Here is an 18,122-nt window from a genome sequence, read left to right as displayed (position 1 = left end):
TTGTTGTCTTTTTGTCATTTTCCCACTGTTACATCCCTAATGACTAAGGATTCATTCACTTTATGCACTCTTTTATCAGTACACCTAACAACTTGAGCATACCTTAGTTAAAAATGTGTAGTATCAGCCCCCCATACATTAGTCTAACTAACTCCAAAACTCCTGTATCAGTGCAACTGTACACTGAAATGCAATCGTTACTCAGATTGAAAGAATATAAGGTGTGTAGGAGTAAAATAACTGGGTGTTTCCAGCATAACAGGTCCTTGATCTAATTTTACAAGAGTAACCACATAGCACATGCAAACCATAATTTCTTCTTAAATGCCATAGACCTTTATCGGTCAGGCAACGTCATATAAATAAAATAATTAAAACAATATAATTCATACAAAAAATAACCACATTTTTTAATGCAATACCTATATACAATCTGGGAGCATATGTGCAACTCCACTTAAAATGATTTAAAATCACTTACAGGCATTTAAAATAACACAATTTTTCCAAACAGAGCAGGGTCTATGATCAAAACTATCTAGAGCAAAAAGATCCCCTTGAGGCACTTTATTGACAAATATAATCTCACACCTTTGGCTCCACAGTTGCCTTTCTCATGTGAGCACATTACAAGCTTCTTTTCATAGGCCAATAATGAAACAGAAACCACAATCTATAAATCCCTGCTCTCCAGAAACACATTTAACATTGTAAAAATAAACGTGATGTTTATTTACTTTATGTTAATAAGAAACCCAAAGCATAACATACATTTTTTTTGTCAGCATAACATACATTAATATAAGTAAATGCATGCAAAAACAAGCCAGATTGCTATTTTCACTCATGCTGAAAATGAATTCAACTAACAGGCAAAACAGACTATCACTAAACTAAGAAATAAGAACCAGCTCAATAAATGAGGAACAGAAGTTAACATTTTTATTTCAATTTAGGTAAGAATCACAGCTGAAACGCAATTTTTTAAGTAGAACAACAGCATTATTAGTTAGTTATTGTGACCATCTGTGAACTAAATTGGAGAGGATTTTTTTAACTGAAAAACAGCTTTATAATTAAAAAAAAGGTTGAAAACAATTGAATGTAAATGAGCCAAATGGTGAAGTTAGAAGGAAAATGTACATGCAAAGCTCACACTTTACATAGTTTTTCCCCAATCAAATAAGTAAAAGGAAGTTGTGCTGAAATAATAAATCAATTTTTCATACATCCACTGTTCCCCAAATCATTATAATCCAACAATATGTATTAATATTTAACAGGGAAAGCTACATTAACAGTGTTGTGGACCTGGCACCTGGTGCATCAGTGTTTACCAAACATGCACAGATCTGTTTCAGCTCAAATCTCTGAGAGACAGCAGACAACTCTCACACAAGCTTATCCCTGCTCATGTATTACTTTTTCATGATTTGTGTCTCAGGATTAATACTTGCAACACAACTGGGCCTTATTAGCGTGTGGTTACTGTGTACTTACAATATAATCAATAATTCATACAACGTTGGACGGTTTTGACTGTATTCTCAAAGTAAATGAGCATATTAAAACAGCGTGCATGTGATAATCTGCAGAGATGTGGATGGCTATAATCAAGACCTGTCAGGCTGGAAACGTCAACAAGACTTTAAAGCCTCCCGACCTTAATACCGACGAGCCGGCCGGCTGCACCTCACTGACACGCAATGGTCCCGGCGACGTTTGGTTAATAAGAGATGGTTGGTGCATGTTTTTCATTGAATATGAGCAGATCTGTGGCCGTCCCGGCTAGCAGGCAGCGGACACGCACAGACACCCGCAACGACCGCGCATTAAGGCTCATTTATGGTCGGCGTTACACCGACGCAGAGCGAACGGCGTAAAGTACGCGGCGACGCGCAACGTACGCCGTAACCCTACGGCGTAGGCTCTGCGTCGATTTAACGCAGAGCCATAATTTAGGCTTTACCTTCAGCTGAGGCCCTTCGCAGCAGAACCGGCTAAATGCGTCTTCACCTCGTCCTCTCGGGATTCGGTCCCGGCATGAGGACACCTGGGCTGGTGCGGCGGGGCTGTAATAGTAGTAGTGAGGGACCTTCTGAGGCGCCGATATCACACCTCAGTGACGTGGAGTCAAACCCTCGCTTCCTTCCGCGTTGCGACGGCGTGACGTCACTCCTCCTCCTTCCCTGCGTCCTGGTTTCCTCCTCCCAGCATCCTCAGCAATGTGCACTGATGCTCAACACTGCTGCTCTGGTACAACACCACCACGTCTTACAAAGATAAACTGGATACAAATAAATACATAAAAAAGGCATGATATACATACGGAAGAGTATTAGTATTAGGCAGGAGAAAAATAATATTTTAGAGAAGGAAGATTTTTTTTTCATTATGCACTTCGAGAAAAAATTTGAAATGTCGAGAAAAAAGTCAAAATGTCGAGATTAATGTTGAAGTACAATTTCGAGAAAAAAGTCGAAATGTCGAGAAAAAAGTCGAAAATGTCGAGATTAATGTGAAAGTACAATTTCGAGAAAAAAGTCGAAATGTCGAGAAAAAAGTCGAAATGTTGAGATTAATGTTGAAGTACAATTTCGAGAAAAAAGTCAAAATGTCGAGATTAATGTTGAAGTACAATTTCGGGAAAAAAGTCGAAATGTCGAGAAAAAAGTTGAAATGTCGAGATTAATGTTGAGGTACAATTTCGAGAAAAAAGTCTAAATGTTGAAAAAAAAAGTCAAAATTTCGTGAATAAAGTTGAAATGTTGAGAAAAAAGGTGAAATTTCGACTTTTTTCTCAAAATTGTATTTCAACATTAATCTCGACATTTCGACTTTTTTCTCAAAGTACACAATAAAAAAAAATCTTCCCCTCTCAAATATTTTTTCTCCTGCATGGCCCTAATACTCTTCCGTATATACATCCATCCATTTTCTATACCGGCTTTATCCTTCACAGGGTGACGGGGGTCTGCTGGAGCCTTTCCCAGCTCATTACAGGGGAGAGGCAGGAGTTCACCCTGGACAGGTCGCCAGTCCATCACAGGGCCACATACAAACAACCAGACACACTCACACCTGTGGGTAATTTATAATCATCAATTAACCTACTATGCATGTTTTTGGACTGTGGGAGGAAGCCGGAGTACCATGAGAGAGCCCACGCAAGCAGAGGGAGAACATGCAAACTCCACACAGAAAGACCCCCACCGGCCAGGGAGTTGAACCAGGAACCTTCTCGCTGTGAGGCAACAGTGCTAACCACCAAGCAACTGTGCTGCCCCCATGAAATACATATAGAAAAATATTACAATTGATAAATATGGATAGCAGACACGCTTAGCAGTTTCAAGTGATACATAAGCTAAACTGTCATTCATCCAAAAACTGACAGCATGTGCAGCATGTGACAGCATACATTCTGAAATAAAACACTAGTCACAGAAAAAGGTCAGTTTAAAAAGTTTTATTTGTTGAGACCCCTAAACAGCAAAGCCAAAAAAAAGTGTAGCCATATAAGGAATCAAAGAATATTTCCACATCTTTACATAATTATATACATACAGTAAGTCTATCACTTCACACAGCAAACCCAATCCTCAGCAGAAACCACAAGGGGGCAAATGCACTGTAGAGTTTAGAAAAATCTGGGCATTACTGAGGAGCAAAAACCCATTTACTGTGTTCAAAATGTACTTCCATCCAGGAAAAGCCCATTTTAAAACCACAAGGTAGCCTTTAAACCATTAACAGTGCAAGTTGTCTTTTAAAGGCATGTGTCCTCTTTTCAGCTCTTTAATAATATTGCACACACACATACAGGCCTACGCAACAGAGCCAAACATTTGCAAACATGCTACATCTTTTCAAGGTGCTAGCTTGTAAATGGACTGGATTAGATTGAAAGCCAGCCTGCATATTATTTGGTACCAAATTTGTAATTTAAAAGCAGGATATAGGATGCATTCTGATTTAATCAATCACATTAAGACTTTATATTGGTCAGGTTGCTATAATTACATACAGTTAGTGTGTTGAAAGTCCCAATATGAGGAAAAGAAATTGACTGCAAGAGAACATTCAGCCACGGTTTTGTGATTAGGAATACATTCTGTGTGGGAATAAAACTGAACCTGATCTGCCAAATTTTAAATGCATAGATGTTGGGATGGAAAATAAGAAAACTGAACAACAGGTGTCAAGTCTGAGGAGTGGAAGGAAAGAGTTACACTTGTAGGATAAAGTAATCAAACATGAAATTGCTAAAGTCCAGAACAAGAATTATACTTTATATCCTAAAACCAAAACATTCAAACAAACAGCACAAAAGGAAAGAAAAAAAAAAAAACTTCCCTTGACAGCAGCCTAAAAGGCATCATCAGCTTACATTTTATTTCCATCAAGTGATTCACAAGCAATACACCATCTATCATAAACATTTATGACACTTTATTTCACTGAAAAAAATATATCCTTGATTAATATCTACAGTTTAACAATCAAACATTTTGAAACATCTGCCTATTGTGACATTATATAATGCTCAGTTACTACTCCAGCATGAACTGTAAATCAAAGCAAACTATTTCTTAGAGGAAAGGTACAGTAGTTAAGGTTTTCCAGGCCTGACTGATAGAGGTAGGTAGCACTGGGCCCACATAGAGCCAGAAACCTGAGAAAACGCACACAAACCGATTACCATAACCCTCCAGAAATCAAAATATATATAAAAGTAACAAACTCATATGCAGGCACATATATGCGTTTCTAAACAAATATGTCGCTTCCCAGTGAACAGTTTGTCCAGTGTTCTCAGACTTCAACATCTGTACTTAAACGAAAGTGTCTGACAGCAAAGCCCCAAAAAGTAAGTTGCCAGAACGTTACACCTCGAGTGTATTACATGGTGGCTTTGACAGCAAAGGTACCGATTTGCAAAAGCACTTTTTGTAAGAACCTGAATAAAAATTCTTGTGAGGCTGTTGGAGCACACGTCTGAAGGTTGCACCAAAAGTCAGCACCAGAGCCAAGAAGCCTCGGCTATTAGCGATGTTACAGCTGTTGAATGGATGTTTGTGTTCAGGTATGTCATACATTTGTGATAGTGAAAGTCATTGTGTTACGTGCAACAGAAATGTGAAAAAAGAAAGGGCTTTTAATCGTGAGTCACATTTTCAAGTAAAGGCAGACACTTTAGTGAGTGTGAGTGTGAGACAATGTGACATTTACTGTGTGATGACAGCATTTAAAGTGGAGAAGCCATTTAGGTAGTGATCAAACTGTGATAATTGTAAAGTTTATCACTCAAATTGTGCAACAAAAAAAAAAGGTAAAAATAAAATTGAGAAGAAAGAAAGTAGTGTATTCAGTGATAAGAGTACATAGTTTAAAGTCATAATGGATACCAACAACTGACAACAGTGTCTGTGATTAAATTACACCTACATTAACTCCACATACAATATTATTTGTGCAGTGACAGTGTTATCTGTTTGCTAGAGAAAACTCAGTGACCCATTTACTGAAAACAGGAAAAAAAAAAAAAAAAGGCACAAAGGCGCTCTCTGTCGTTTCCACTAGACATACGTCTAAACCTGTGCTGCTACGTTTAGACCAAGAGCAAACGACTGAAGACCACAAAATAATTTATCACCACATATCTGGCAAAAGTGTGATTATAAGAAGTTTCATGTTAAAACAAAGACTTAAATTGACTGCAGACTCTGCAGCCAACATCAACAGCTGATCCCAGCTGGATATTAAAACCTGGTCAAATACAATAAACAGATAAAGTGACTTTGGTATTTAGAGAAGACCTTTCTTAGTCTCGAGTCATCTTATCTGCGGGTCGTACATGAAACCAGTCAGACCAGTTGCCCCATCTTCACATTTAGAACAAAAGGACCTAGTGACAACTGCGTTATCTAATCACGGAAAAAAATAAAACTTAATTACTATCTGCAAAACCAGGTCTTCACACAACACGCCAAAGATTTTACAGATTTAGATCTCCATGAACCAACATCCTCCACCCCCTCCTCAGAAGGTCAGTCTCTTAGCGTTGATGAACTCCTCCAGTTGAACCTTTCCGCTGCCCATGAGGCCAAAAGCTGGAAACATTGTTCCCGAACAATCCACCTGCCTCTCATAAAGGCACCTCATAGTGTCGGCGTCATAAAAATACACCCGGCTCGCTTCATAATCCAAGCATATACCCAGGCGCTGCGGCATGGGAAGTACGCGATTGCTGGGGTCGCTAGTTGATGCGTTTGCTGAGGAAACAGAAGAGGATGAGGACGCCTTGGGGATGAAGAGTTTACCCATGCCGAGGGTGAGAAGAGTGAAGGGCTGGGAGACTTCATAGCACGTGTCCTCGCTACCACTGTCATGTCCACTGTCATGGTCGTACCTAATATGGGGGGGACAGGGGGAAAAAAGGGGGGTATGAATATACAGTTAACTCTCCAGTTTGATTTCTTTAGCAGATAATTAAAAAGAAAAAAAAGGGCTACACCTACCATCACTTTCATTATAGACAAATTTATTGATTTTTATCCTCTGCTGAGTGAACAGGGATTATTTTTTCCTCTTTAATGATTTATCTACTAGATTCAAGCAAATACAAAAAAAATAAAAAAATAAAATTTGTGCATTTTTGTTAAGTCTGAAAAATGTTGACATGAAAATCCTAGTAGTGTCTTGTTCTGTTAAACAGTACAAAAACAAAACATTCAGAGTAAAACTAAATGCAATGAAGGTTGAAGAGAATAATGTGCCGGGATCCAGACTGACATTAATCCTGTTTGAGCATTCACCTCACAGCATGATTTTCCTGTAGGAGGTAAAACGCATTCAGTCATCTAATTATTCCCTCGAGGATCACTGGTGCATATTGTCTTTTCCAATTACTATACATTTTAATTTCCCTTCCATTCGTCATCTATACTTGCTTATTACTATCAGAGGTTATTCCAGCTTTCTTCAGGTGAAGGGCAGTTGTACACCCGGGAAAGGTCGCAAGTCTATCGCTCCCTTATGGGCAATTTAGAATGACCAAAGCCAGTGTACCCAGTCACTGTGCTGCCTCATGTTTTAAATTTGTGTAAATAAAGTGTTCATTTAGATTCTTTTACGTGAACCGATCCAATGAGAAAGGTAAGCGTCGTCTGTGAGTAAGCCCTTTACGAGTTTATACGGGTTCACTTAAATCACAGGATTAGGTACGACTCGGACACTAACCACTATACTCAGACTGATTGTGGCTATAACCGATGGACGGAATAGTTTCACTTTAGTTTGTCTATTCTGCTGCTTGTTTTTAAATCACTGAATGGTTTGGCTCCCCAATACCTTACAGAACGTCTCCACTCTCACACACCAGCCAGAGCACTGAGGTCGTCAAGTCAGTTGCTTTTAGACGTCCCTAAATCCAGGCTCAAAACTAAAAGGTGACCGAGCTTTTGCGGTGGCCGGCCCTAAGCTGTGGAATAGTTTGCCTCTGAATGTTAGATCTGCTCAGACCATAGAGGTTTTTAAGTCTTCTTTGAAAACGTATTTATTTTCTTTGGCTTTTAGTGTATGATAAATTAGTTGCCTGCATCTGTGAGAAGTGATTGTGCACTTTATGTGTCTGTTCTTTGCCGTCTATTCTCTATATTCTATTTTTTATTACTATTTTATTGATCATTCTAGCATGTTAGTGATTTTATTGTTTCTACACTTTGTACTGTATTTTCTTTTGGTATTATTTCATTTTATTGTATACTGTACAGCACTTTGGTCGACCTCGGTCGTTTTTAAATGTGCTATATAAATAAAATTGACATTGACAATAAATGACAAAACAATCAATTGTACGTGCTGCACATACCTTGGGCTGCTGGTATCTCTCGGATTGTGAAACCATTCAAGAAGCTTGGTGTCGGAGGCCACTCCAACTTTAACCATGTACGAATGCGGTTCCACCTTAAAGGCCCAATAATGTCTGAAAACCAAAGAGGAATTACATTTTTACCAAAAAGGGGTACAAGTAAGGACCACTCACTGAAACAGTTTTAGCCCAACACCACCACATAGTGCTAAAATAATAAAAGCTCTCACCTTTGCCCTCAAAACATCTTAAACTCCAGTAGCATATAGCATAGATAGTTGAAAATAGCAGAAAGCCTCTACAATCTTTGCCACCTTGTCTTACAAATGTTTTCCTTTGCAGAAATTTTTACTCAGGTTTTCATATCATACGTTATAAATAAGACATCCTCCTTGCATACCTGCCCTGAGAGATACCGATGTCCCCAATTATGTAATCTACGCTGATGTAGCTGCCTGTCTGCACACGTTCTGCTGCGAGGAGGAAGGCCATGCCGGCCACACTCTCCACAGTGTCTCGACGCTTGTTCAGAATGAGCCGCTCCGCGCTGAATCCACACTTGTCACTGAACAGGAAGCCGAAAGCTGCATGTGACAAAATTTGATGAGTAAAAGAAAAGCAAAAAAAGAAGAACTGGGAGTGAACAACAACAAAAAAAAAACAGCAGTAAGTGTTAGGGGGCTGGTTCAAAAGAATACTTGAACATTTAACTTGATGAATTTGTATCAATGGGTAGGAGAAAGGCTAACACATGAGGGCGCTATAACACAATCTTAATTTACTAAACAAAGAGGCACTTGCCCACAGAAACTAGGTCCTCGTTTCTCTCACGTAACTTCCATTTATATACCTTCACTGGCTAACTAAATGCCTCCTATAAATAAATAGTATATGGGCCAAAAATCCTAATTACCATAATCCAGGGGCTATTGTGGCTGACATCATTGTGTCTGTTCACCCAACCATCCCAAGGAACCTTAGGTCTACTTTGGAGAAGACCAGTTAATTTGCATGTGTGTGGTGAAGTCCTTACAATAACTAGGGCATGATAAGTGGTTTAAACTTGTCTGCTGGATCAACCAAAAGTCTATTAAGCAGTTGTGTGATAGGGACCATTAGGCTTGCTTGAGCAATGACTGCCATCCTGTCATGCAGCAGCACAGATTTAGACGTGCACGTTTGACAGAGTAAGCATGAGTCACCAACGCTGAAATATGTACTTTAAAGTGTGTCCCGTGTGGAACCAGCTTAATTATTATTACACTATAAACTCAGATCTACATCAATGTTTCTAAAAGACCAGTGACATTTGAAAAACAGCTTTAGAACAGATATACATTTTATTAAAATGTTTTAAATTCGGCATTCTTGTCTATTTCAAGATTAAAAATGGTATTTCTTTGTAAGTAATGACTTAAAATAAATTTAGGAATATTAGTTTTATAATTTTTTTCAGAAAACCCCCAAGTTTTTAAGAGGTTTCACAGGTACATAGTATAGAGTATTAATTGTTATGAAAAACTTTGTGCATGCTTTGTCTGCTGTATTTCACCTGATGACTGACGCACTGAAAATGCCACCCAGTCTTAAACAGTTCAGACAGAAAAAAGGAACTCTGCACTTCCGATAAATGACACAAATCAGAAGACTGCTAGCGTCGAGTTCAACTAGTGACAGTCTCTTCCAAATACCCGAATACTCACATTTCTGGCCAAACAGACACTTGACCCAGGAAAATGAACGCACAGTAAAAACTACATCTGTTAAACGTGCAAATTCAACCAAAAAGATTTTCCAAGAAGGAAAATTGAATGAGTCAGGAAAGACAGCGATAAGAACCCCAGACTGACAGCTAACAGTTTTCAATTAGAGTTCAGCAGCTGGTTTGCAATGATGAAGCCTCGAATTCCCTCCTGCCTTTTTCAAGCTTAAATCCCGGCAACAGATGCCACTGCAGAGTAGCCCCCCCCAAAAAAAAGACTGTGGTGCAATGCACAACCCACTCCCACACACTGACACAAAAGCTACACTGAATTTAGCAATTTGACACACAAAACCTGTTGCCATGGTGATAAACTAAAAACAGTCTTGTGCTTCGTTACATCTAACATGCAAGAGCCAAGATAATTAAAAATGTAAGAGAGAATACCCCCATCTTCTGATTCTTGTAATAAGAAAAAGAAAAAAGAAAAAAAAGAAAAAAAATGAGCACAATGCTGGACACTGAGACGTGCTTTGAGAACTAAAGAGGAGCTCAGCGGCTTTGGCCAAGAAGAGGCCCATTAACGGGGGATGGTTCTCCATTCGACAGTTGGCCGATTGACTAATGTGTTTATAATTAACACAACAATAACACAGATTGGACCGACTGAAGTTTTAAGGAATCTAGTCATATTTCTTGTAATTTTTATACCGTCCTGTTGCCTTTCTTACCTCCGTTCTCTTGCACATATCAAAGAGCAGAACTACCATGGAGAGGGGGGAGACAAAAAAAAAAAAAAAAAAAAAAAGTGTACAAATTTCAAACCACCTCATCACATGGCACAGGCTTACCAGGAGCAGGTGGCGTGTGGAAGGTGACCTCAGGGCTGTAAGGACTGAACATGGAGTTCCTGCAGCTTCGAACTCTGAAGGAGTACAGGCTGTTAGGCTCCAGATCCGGCACCACAGTGCTGGGTCCGTACAACCTGTCTGTAGCCCTCCAGACTCCGCCATCCTCACCATCTTCCTGGGACGAGGCTTGGCTTGGCCCCTTAAGTCTAGAGAAAATGCCACAGGATATTTTGTGCAGGGGTAAAAACATTTTATGTTATGCCCTCCACATTCCAGTTGCAGTTACATTTGAATTTACCTGCGGTATTCAAGCACATGGTGATCTGTAGGTAGATGGTCGTCCGACAGCCTCCAGCAGATTGATGCCTCATTATAGACTCTGCTCTGGGACAAGTCAATCAGAGGAGGGTCTGGAACTGGAGAGGCAAAAAGACAGACTTAAAAAAACAAAACATGGAAATCAGAGATGGAAAGTCTTGCAACATGGTCCATCACAAACCAATCATGAGTAAACAGGTGGATAATGTGACAGGACAGCTAATGTAAAAAAAAACTTAAATGAACAAAAATCAGCTTTCTATCATTTGCTGACATTTAATCATTAGGTTTCACATGAAAATAAAATGAGTTTATCATGTGAAGTGTTGCACAGAGACTTAATTTAGGTTTAAGGCAATGAAAGTAAGCATGTTAAAAATTAGACTTATAAGGATTAGGACAAAAATCCTTTGCATAATGGAGCTTAAGAGGTTACAGAATCACATTTCTGTAAATACTGTATGTAGTTTACCATCTAAGTTTGTTTTATTTCCCCATCCTGCAGTTGCACCACACCATTTTCTTTTTGTACTCTTTTAAAAAGTTCCTTACCTCTGCAGACAGATTTACCTCAGTGACAAATACATCTGAGCTATTTGAGCCTCAAAAGTCACTCGACTAATCTGACAGAGGGGGTCAGGAGACTTGTAACCCCACCCCCAAGAAAGATCAAAAAAGTAAGCCCTCTATTGTGCAAAATGTTAACAAGCTTTATGAAACAATATTTTCTTCAATATAAATGGCACACTGCAAGAATTTTGTTTTCATTTTTCAAATGGAAAAATTTTACATGTTTGCCAGTGAGTTTGGGGTGGAAACTAGACTTCCAACATTTGAGGTCATTAAGAGGATGTTTGTCATGTTAAAACTTTGACTTAAGTGGAAACTGTCAAGAAAGGCTCTGTTCACACTGAACTTTTGAGAAACTAGCTAACAGAAACGCGCATTTACACTTGACAAAAGAGTCTTTCACAGGCTGTGAGAAGCAGAACAGAGAGACACAGAAGAGTGGTAGCTGAGGTAATGTGGCACAACATAACATATGGCTATTCAAGAGGAGATGACATTACAAAACACAGATGCGCTATGTGCATTGAGCAAAATCCAACACAGGGAGTCTCATACAGAAGGATTAACACTTAACATACAAGGGGAAAAAAGGGTCTTTACAGCATGAGATAAACATGCAAGTTAGCTCAAAGATTTTAAAGATACTTTTTATCTTAAAACAAAAATTTAAATAAAGCAAAATCAATGCACCATTTCTACTTAAGGGGTTCTTATTCAGAGAGACCATTATGGGCTGTTTACTGCTGCATCATCATCTGACAAGACTTGAGCTGAAATGCTGAAGTATAAAAGGCTTCCTCTGCATCTTTTCCTCCCCACAGCTGACATCACTAACTCCTGCAGGCCATTAAAAAGCAGAATCAATGACTGCCATGTAAGTCCTGCATACAGCACTTTCCCAGAAGGCTGCTGAACCAACTCCTTAGACTTTGCATCCGGCGTTTGTTGAGAACAGAATAACGTGGCCCATTTCTCATTATTTTGTCAATCTAATCTAGACAGAGCCACATACTCTGATCAGTCTCACGCAGCTCATTATAAACAAACTAACCAGGGCTATTCTCCAGTGTAGTAATAAAAGCCGTCTGTTTAACTGAACTTGAGGGATAATGGACCAGTGCCACACACTTATGTTTTGCTTGCGATGTCAATAAAATGTAATCCCCAATTAATTGTTTTTCCTACATTTGCGTCTGGGGGGGAACAGCCCTTGGTAGTAAAGCCTTTAATGGCACTGACCTGTGCCATAAAACAAAGAGCTGCTCTCAGTTGTCAGGATGGCCACAATCCCCTTAACAACCGTCTCCATCCATTATTGTATAAAGAGTCACAGCTTCCCGTCACCATCTGAAATAAGTGTTCAATACTACCCTCTCTTCTAGTCACCAACATATAAAATTTAGACCTTTTGATTATAGGGAGTCTACTTATTTGCTTTTACTTTGCAATTGTCTTTAAAGACTGAGCAGTCATAAACATGCAGTAACATATTGTTTAGTCTTTACAGTATAAAAATGTGGTTCATCTAACAGGCAACATAACTTCACACAGTGAACAATGAAACAAAGGCATTTGTTTTGCTTGAATGTACTCGGTTACAACTTGTCCTCTTCAGCTTCCTCATCATGGTCCAATAATGAGGAAGCCTTACGCAACCTTTGTAGATCAGCAGACTAGAACAGCACTTCAGAGAGCAGTAAAATCCATTGCCAGTGTGCGCTTAGTTGTCCAATTTAGTCGTCTACAAATTACTTCTAACTTTTCTTAACACGCTATAATTCATCAGTCTGTGCACGTGAAAGGTCAGGTGATGATGAACAAGGTATGACGTATTAACAGGGGGGATCATCATGATAAACATTCCTCATCATATGGAGGACATTGTGATTAAGAAGCCCTTTGTTCATATTAAGATGAAAATGCCACAACACTTTCCTTAAAGGGTAAGATGCATAGTCATACCTTGCTCAGAAAATTCATCTAACAGATGTTTTTAAGAGTGGCATAAATGCAAGAAATACACTGCATAAAACCGTGCTGGTCCGGACCGGTACAGATTATCATATTGGGGATATTTGGGGTTCACACCCTCCAAGAACTGTTAAATAAATAACTTGAAGCATGAAGTCAAAAACAAGTTCTGTCATACAAGTAAACTGGATTTACCTCCGCCGAAGCACATCTCTTTAAGTAGGGTCTCTTCTCTGGACGTGTCCAGCACAAACTCGTCAAAACAGGGGTCACCTGCAGGGTGGAAGGTCTTCAGAGACTCTGTAGCTCTCTGAATCCTAAAGAGGCAGAACCCAGAGAACATACATTTGCAACAAATTGTCTAAAACAGGGCAAATATTCAGTAAAGAAATGTCCCGATTTATTCATTTGGATTAGTCTTAGTTTCCATTTTGTTACTTGGAATTATACTTAAAATCACATTAATAACTGAAATAGGAATTTAAAAACAAAGCAAAGTCTTTGAAAAGACAAAACCTGAACATGTAACAGAATCAATTCTGTCGTGGGAAAATGTTTCTCAGATTACCTAAAGCTGCTAATGCTGATCGCTAGTCCGCTTAGAGCTGAAGATACTAACGTTTAGCACCAACTGAACACTTGAGTCTTTTCTTAACTGCCCTTGAGTTTGATCATCTCTGTGCACGTGGTTGTTCACGACACACTCCAGTCACCCCAACACAAGCCACATTAATGCACTCAATACCGCAAAAAAAATAAATAAAAACGTTAAAAATTCAACTGATACAATTTAAGTAAATAAATCATCCAAGCGACAAAATAAATGACCAGATTGTCAGGTTAAAGAACTCTTTATAAAAATCTCGAGTACAATGCTATCCAGCCATGTTAGCAAATTTAAAAAAAGGTTGACATATTCATAACAAAAGGATCTGTGCTGATTCACTGATCAACAAAAGGCATGTCCAAATGTAATGCATAATCAAATCATTACTTTTAGATGCTGACCGATATCAGGATCATCAACCTTGAGATTTAAACTATATAGATGATCAGTTTTGTTTAAATTAAAAGAACCTTTACATTGTAGGCCTTTTTTTTTTTACTTTAAAATCCCAACATGTCTTGTGTAGATTTATACTGTCATAGCCACACAGTTTTTTTATGTAACAACATATTACTGAACTTTGACTTTATGTTTAGAATTCACTGAACACAAACTTACGAAATATACTTCTGAAAAGTCTTACATTTCGATAGAAGTAACTAAAGCAGTCTGAATAAATTATCTATTGAGGAATATAAGCAATTTAATCAATTTTGCCCATGTGTGTACCTGACATGTAGCTGCTTTGCAGTTTGAACAAAGCAGGACTGGTCAGTCTCTTTCAGCACCTCCTGGGCATATCCCACTAGACCACTGTTCTCCAGCATACCCTGATACTCCTCCACCTGGGAAATTGCAAAGTCTCAATTCAGACTGGAAAGTACAAGTAATATGAGTTTTACAGTTTTAACTTATGTTGTAGGTTTTAGACAGAAATAGAAAAAATAAAAAAAAGTTTCTACCTGGCCTTTCAGGTGGTCCAGACGCCGGTTACGAGACTGTTCAATGGACCTTAGCATTTCAGATTTTCTTTCTTGCAGAGTCTCAAACAGACGCTCAAAGTGCTCATTGGCACGACGCTCCGCGAGCTGTCCGTTTTCCTTTAAAAGACAAGAATTTCTTCAAAGTCAGTTCAATACACCAAGTATATGTAATCAGAGGAAGAACAGGAAAAGATTATCATCATATCTACAGTTCACACATCGTGTTCAAATAGAAACTACTGAGCTTCCCAAAAGACTTCCATAACACTAAAAAAAAAAAGGCATTGAAGCCACTTTCCATTCAGGTCAAACGTCAAAGTGAAAACAGGAACAAGCTTTTATGTGATAAAACAGATGTGTGAAGAGGTACGTAAATCCTTGTCTGTGTAGTTTGCATAACATTTGTATAGTGATCTTCCGTTTTCATACACATAATGGGTAGTTGTCTTTCTAGTTAGTAGGGCTGGTTTCAAGAAGGATTATATTGTTTAGTCTTACAGCAGACTCATGTTCAGGAATTAGAGAGAGAGCAAGCGAGTGTGAGAGCGAGAGCGTGAGAGAACTATTGTTGCCATCAGTTTCACAACATTCAAAGGTGATAACCGATAACTAAATGTCTTCCACACAGGGTGAGGAAAGTTTAAGATGTTCTCATTTACTTCCAGAGAGGGCCTTTTTGAAACCTGGTAATTATAATAATACATTTTATTTATAGGAGCGCAAAGACACTTTACACACAAATGTTAAAAATGTGGTTAAAAGACAATAGAAGGATTAAAATATCAAAGAGGAAATGATAGGGTGTAGGGCTGGGCGATATGGACCAAAAGTCATATCTCGATATTTTCTAGCCGAATGGCGATGCTCGATATATATCGATATTTTTTCTGTGCCATAAAGCATTATAGCATAGCATCTCTGTTAGCTTAATTTTCTTCTGAGGCAAACCCTTAAAAAAAGTCAGTTAATGCCTCGTGCCAAATGTCACACAGGTTCCTTTATCAACAGAGGTCTGCACAATATCAAAATATATAAAACAAATGAAATAAAAATAAACTGCCTGCATATATAGAATAAAAATGCTTCTTGAATAAAATAAAACAAATATCCCTTTCCTGCATAACAATTAAATTAAAATACACTGTGCAATTAATACAATGTAGACAGTAACAGGCAGACTTTTCCAGAGGTTGACAGTTGTGCAAATAACAAAACATTTGTGCAAATCTCAAATAAAACATTCAAGTCAATTTGTCACAAAATAAGCTATATCAAAATCATAATTTTTTTTTTTTTTTTTTTTAATAATCGATAAACGATATCGTCTCGTACCATATCGCGTTTGAAAATATATCGATATATTAAAATCTCGATATATCGCCCAGCCCTAATAGGGTGTACAGAGTTATTCATATAAAAGCAGTTTTAATTGAATTGTAAATATATTTTTTTGAGAACTTTTAAAATGGACTTCAGGAAGAACATGAAAACCTCTATTGAATCAATCTATTCATGTTGCTTTGCATGCCTGGACGTCAACTCGACCACCGTCCGTCATGATTTGGATCCTGGCAGATTTCCTTAATGTAATTATTGCCTGACTTTCTACTGTGGAAAAAACATGCATGTCTTTAAGTATTTTTGAAATGCAATTATATTTAATTCTGGTGGAGGACTCTTTTTTGTGTTTCTCTATTGTGGGCTGAAGACCCATGAATGTTCAGAACGGGGGATTGACTCGAAGGGATTTAATTTGGTCTCTTGAGCTCATCCACTTTGTCAATTGGCATTACAATTATAATGTTGACTTGAATTGCCTGAACTTTTCTTGTCCATATGAATATATACAACTTGCAATATATTGTAACTGGCATTATATAAATTTGATTAATAAAAACCCACATCAATGTGAGTCTTAAATATAACTGCAACAGATTGAGGTTTGCAAGGATGTTGCAGTTGCAGCAGCATGACTCAGCTCACCTCAGTCTGACTGATGAGAAGATCAAGCTCAGTAATCTGAGTCCTGACCTGGTCCTCTTTACTGATGAGGTAATGGATACTCTTGGCCAGCTTCTCCTGAAAAGAGAAAAGATCAGTCAGAAGCAATTACACGGAGCTGCATATGCCTCAAACTGAAATGTAAACAGGACGAATATGGCCCTATAGTACTTCAAGGTACTGTAAACACTGCATATAATGTAAATATTACTTAAAAATGTGCAAAGTCAAAAGTAGGATTCATATAGTTTTAGTTGTGTACCCTCATCAGCCGTTCTAACATGGGTCCAATCAATACTTTCCTTTCACAACTACAGCCATCAGTAGGTCTTGATGGGTGAAAAGGTACACGTGCAACAGAAACTCAAACCATTTTCTGGCTGGGAAAAAAAAAATAAAAAAATGTTTCTGGCACTGCTCAGGAAATCGGATACACCCTCCAATTTGAAATCACAATGCACACATAAAGAACTAAGAGGAACAACTGAGTTCATCAAATATTAAACATTGAGATGTTTGTATAAACAAGAGGATTGCATTTCACAGATCCTGCCTCGACTTGTTCAACCACCTAGTATCAAACCCTTAAGGCTGGACAAAGTTCATCAGCAAGATTAAATTACTATTCAATATATTTCATTACACATATTTTCTATTCAAGGTTCAGTGCAGTGTGTCATAGCAACCAAAAAACTACAACGTCTAAGCAGTTTTATCTCTATACAAGCTAAACAAAAACACACCTTTCAAGCCTACTGAGACAGAGTGGAATAAATCCGATGTCTACACACCAACAGGTTTTAGTTTCCAAAATGACAACAGTCTTGAGCATGAACGCTCAAGTACAGGGCAGGCATTAATATTGCACGAGAAAAGAGATCCACAGCCATATGAACTCAAAAATACCAGCCAAATAAACAAACATTTTTTTTTTTAAACTTGTCCCTTTAGGTTTTCATCAAGTCATTTTAGGTTTTCATGGTACTCTGACATCACAGACACAGATGCAATTATCCAGCTTCCTCATTTTAAATAGCACTGAACTTCACATCATGCTCCACCTTAGAAGTGGGTGGTGTAACAGCAACCTTGAATCTATGAACTGGAGATGTTTGGTCCCCCTTCCTGATACCTGAGCTTTGGCTGACACCAGGAACTCACCATTTCTTTTTTGTTTCTATGTCAGATTTTTTAGTGCAGTGTACCACATAAAACTGGTTTGAGGTCAGTAAGCACAACATCATTC

General features: G+C 38.3%; 2 protein-coding genes across 10 annotated transcripts in view; both read right to left on the bottom strand.

Annotated features, from left to right (window-relative positions):
* The window catches only part of ccser1 (coiled-coil serine-rich protein 1), a 127,299-nt gene extending 125,146 nt beyond the window's left edge, over positions 1-2,153 (bottom strand). For all 4 annotated transcript variants that reach the window (XM_061729304.1, XM_061729305.1, XM_061729306.1 and 1 more), the window contains exon 1: positions 1,970-2,153. The gene's annotated coding sequence lies outside the window, so the exon portion shown is untranslated. The remainder of the gene's footprint in view (positions 1-1,969) is intronic.
* Positions 2,154-3,460: 1,307 nt separating this feature from the next.
* trim36 (tripartite motif containing 36) overlaps positions 3,461-18,122 on the bottom strand; it is a 40,466-nt gene continuing 25,804 nt past the window's right edge. For all 6 annotated transcript variants that reach the window (XM_061729299.1, XM_061729298.1, XM_061729301.1 and 3 more), the window contains 9 exons: positions 16,859-16,954; positions 14,855-14,992; positions 14,622-14,737; positions 13,481-13,602; positions 10,725-10,842; positions 10,427-10,632; positions 8,274-8,457; positions 7,874-7,987; positions 3,461-6,412 (listed from right to left, as the gene is read on the bottom strand). In XM_061729299.1, coding sequence (XP_061585283.1) covers positions 6,043-6,412; positions 7,874-7,987; positions 8,274-8,457; positions 10,427-10,632; positions 10,725-10,842; positions 13,481-13,602; positions 14,622-14,737; positions 14,855-14,992; positions 16,859-16,954 — 1,464 coding nt within the window. In that variant the 3' untranslated portion in view covers positions 3,461-6,042. The remainder of the gene's footprint in view (positions 6,413-7,873; positions 7,988-8,273; positions 8,458-10,426; positions 10,633-10,724; positions 10,843-13,480; positions 13,603-14,621; positions 14,738-14,854; positions 14,993-16,858; positions 16,955-18,122) is intronic.

This window comes from Cololabis saira, chromosome 9 (genome assembly GCF_033807715.1).
Source record: "Cololabis saira isolate AMF1-May2022 chromosome 9, fColSai1.1, whole genome shotgun sequence".
In the NCBI taxonomy this organism is placed as follows: Eukaryota; Metazoa; Chordata; class Actinopteri; order Beloniformes; family Belonidae; genus Cololabis; species Cololabis saira.
The sequence above is the reverse complement of the archived record's forward strand: the minus strand, read 5'-3'. Positions and strand labels throughout refer to the sequence as shown.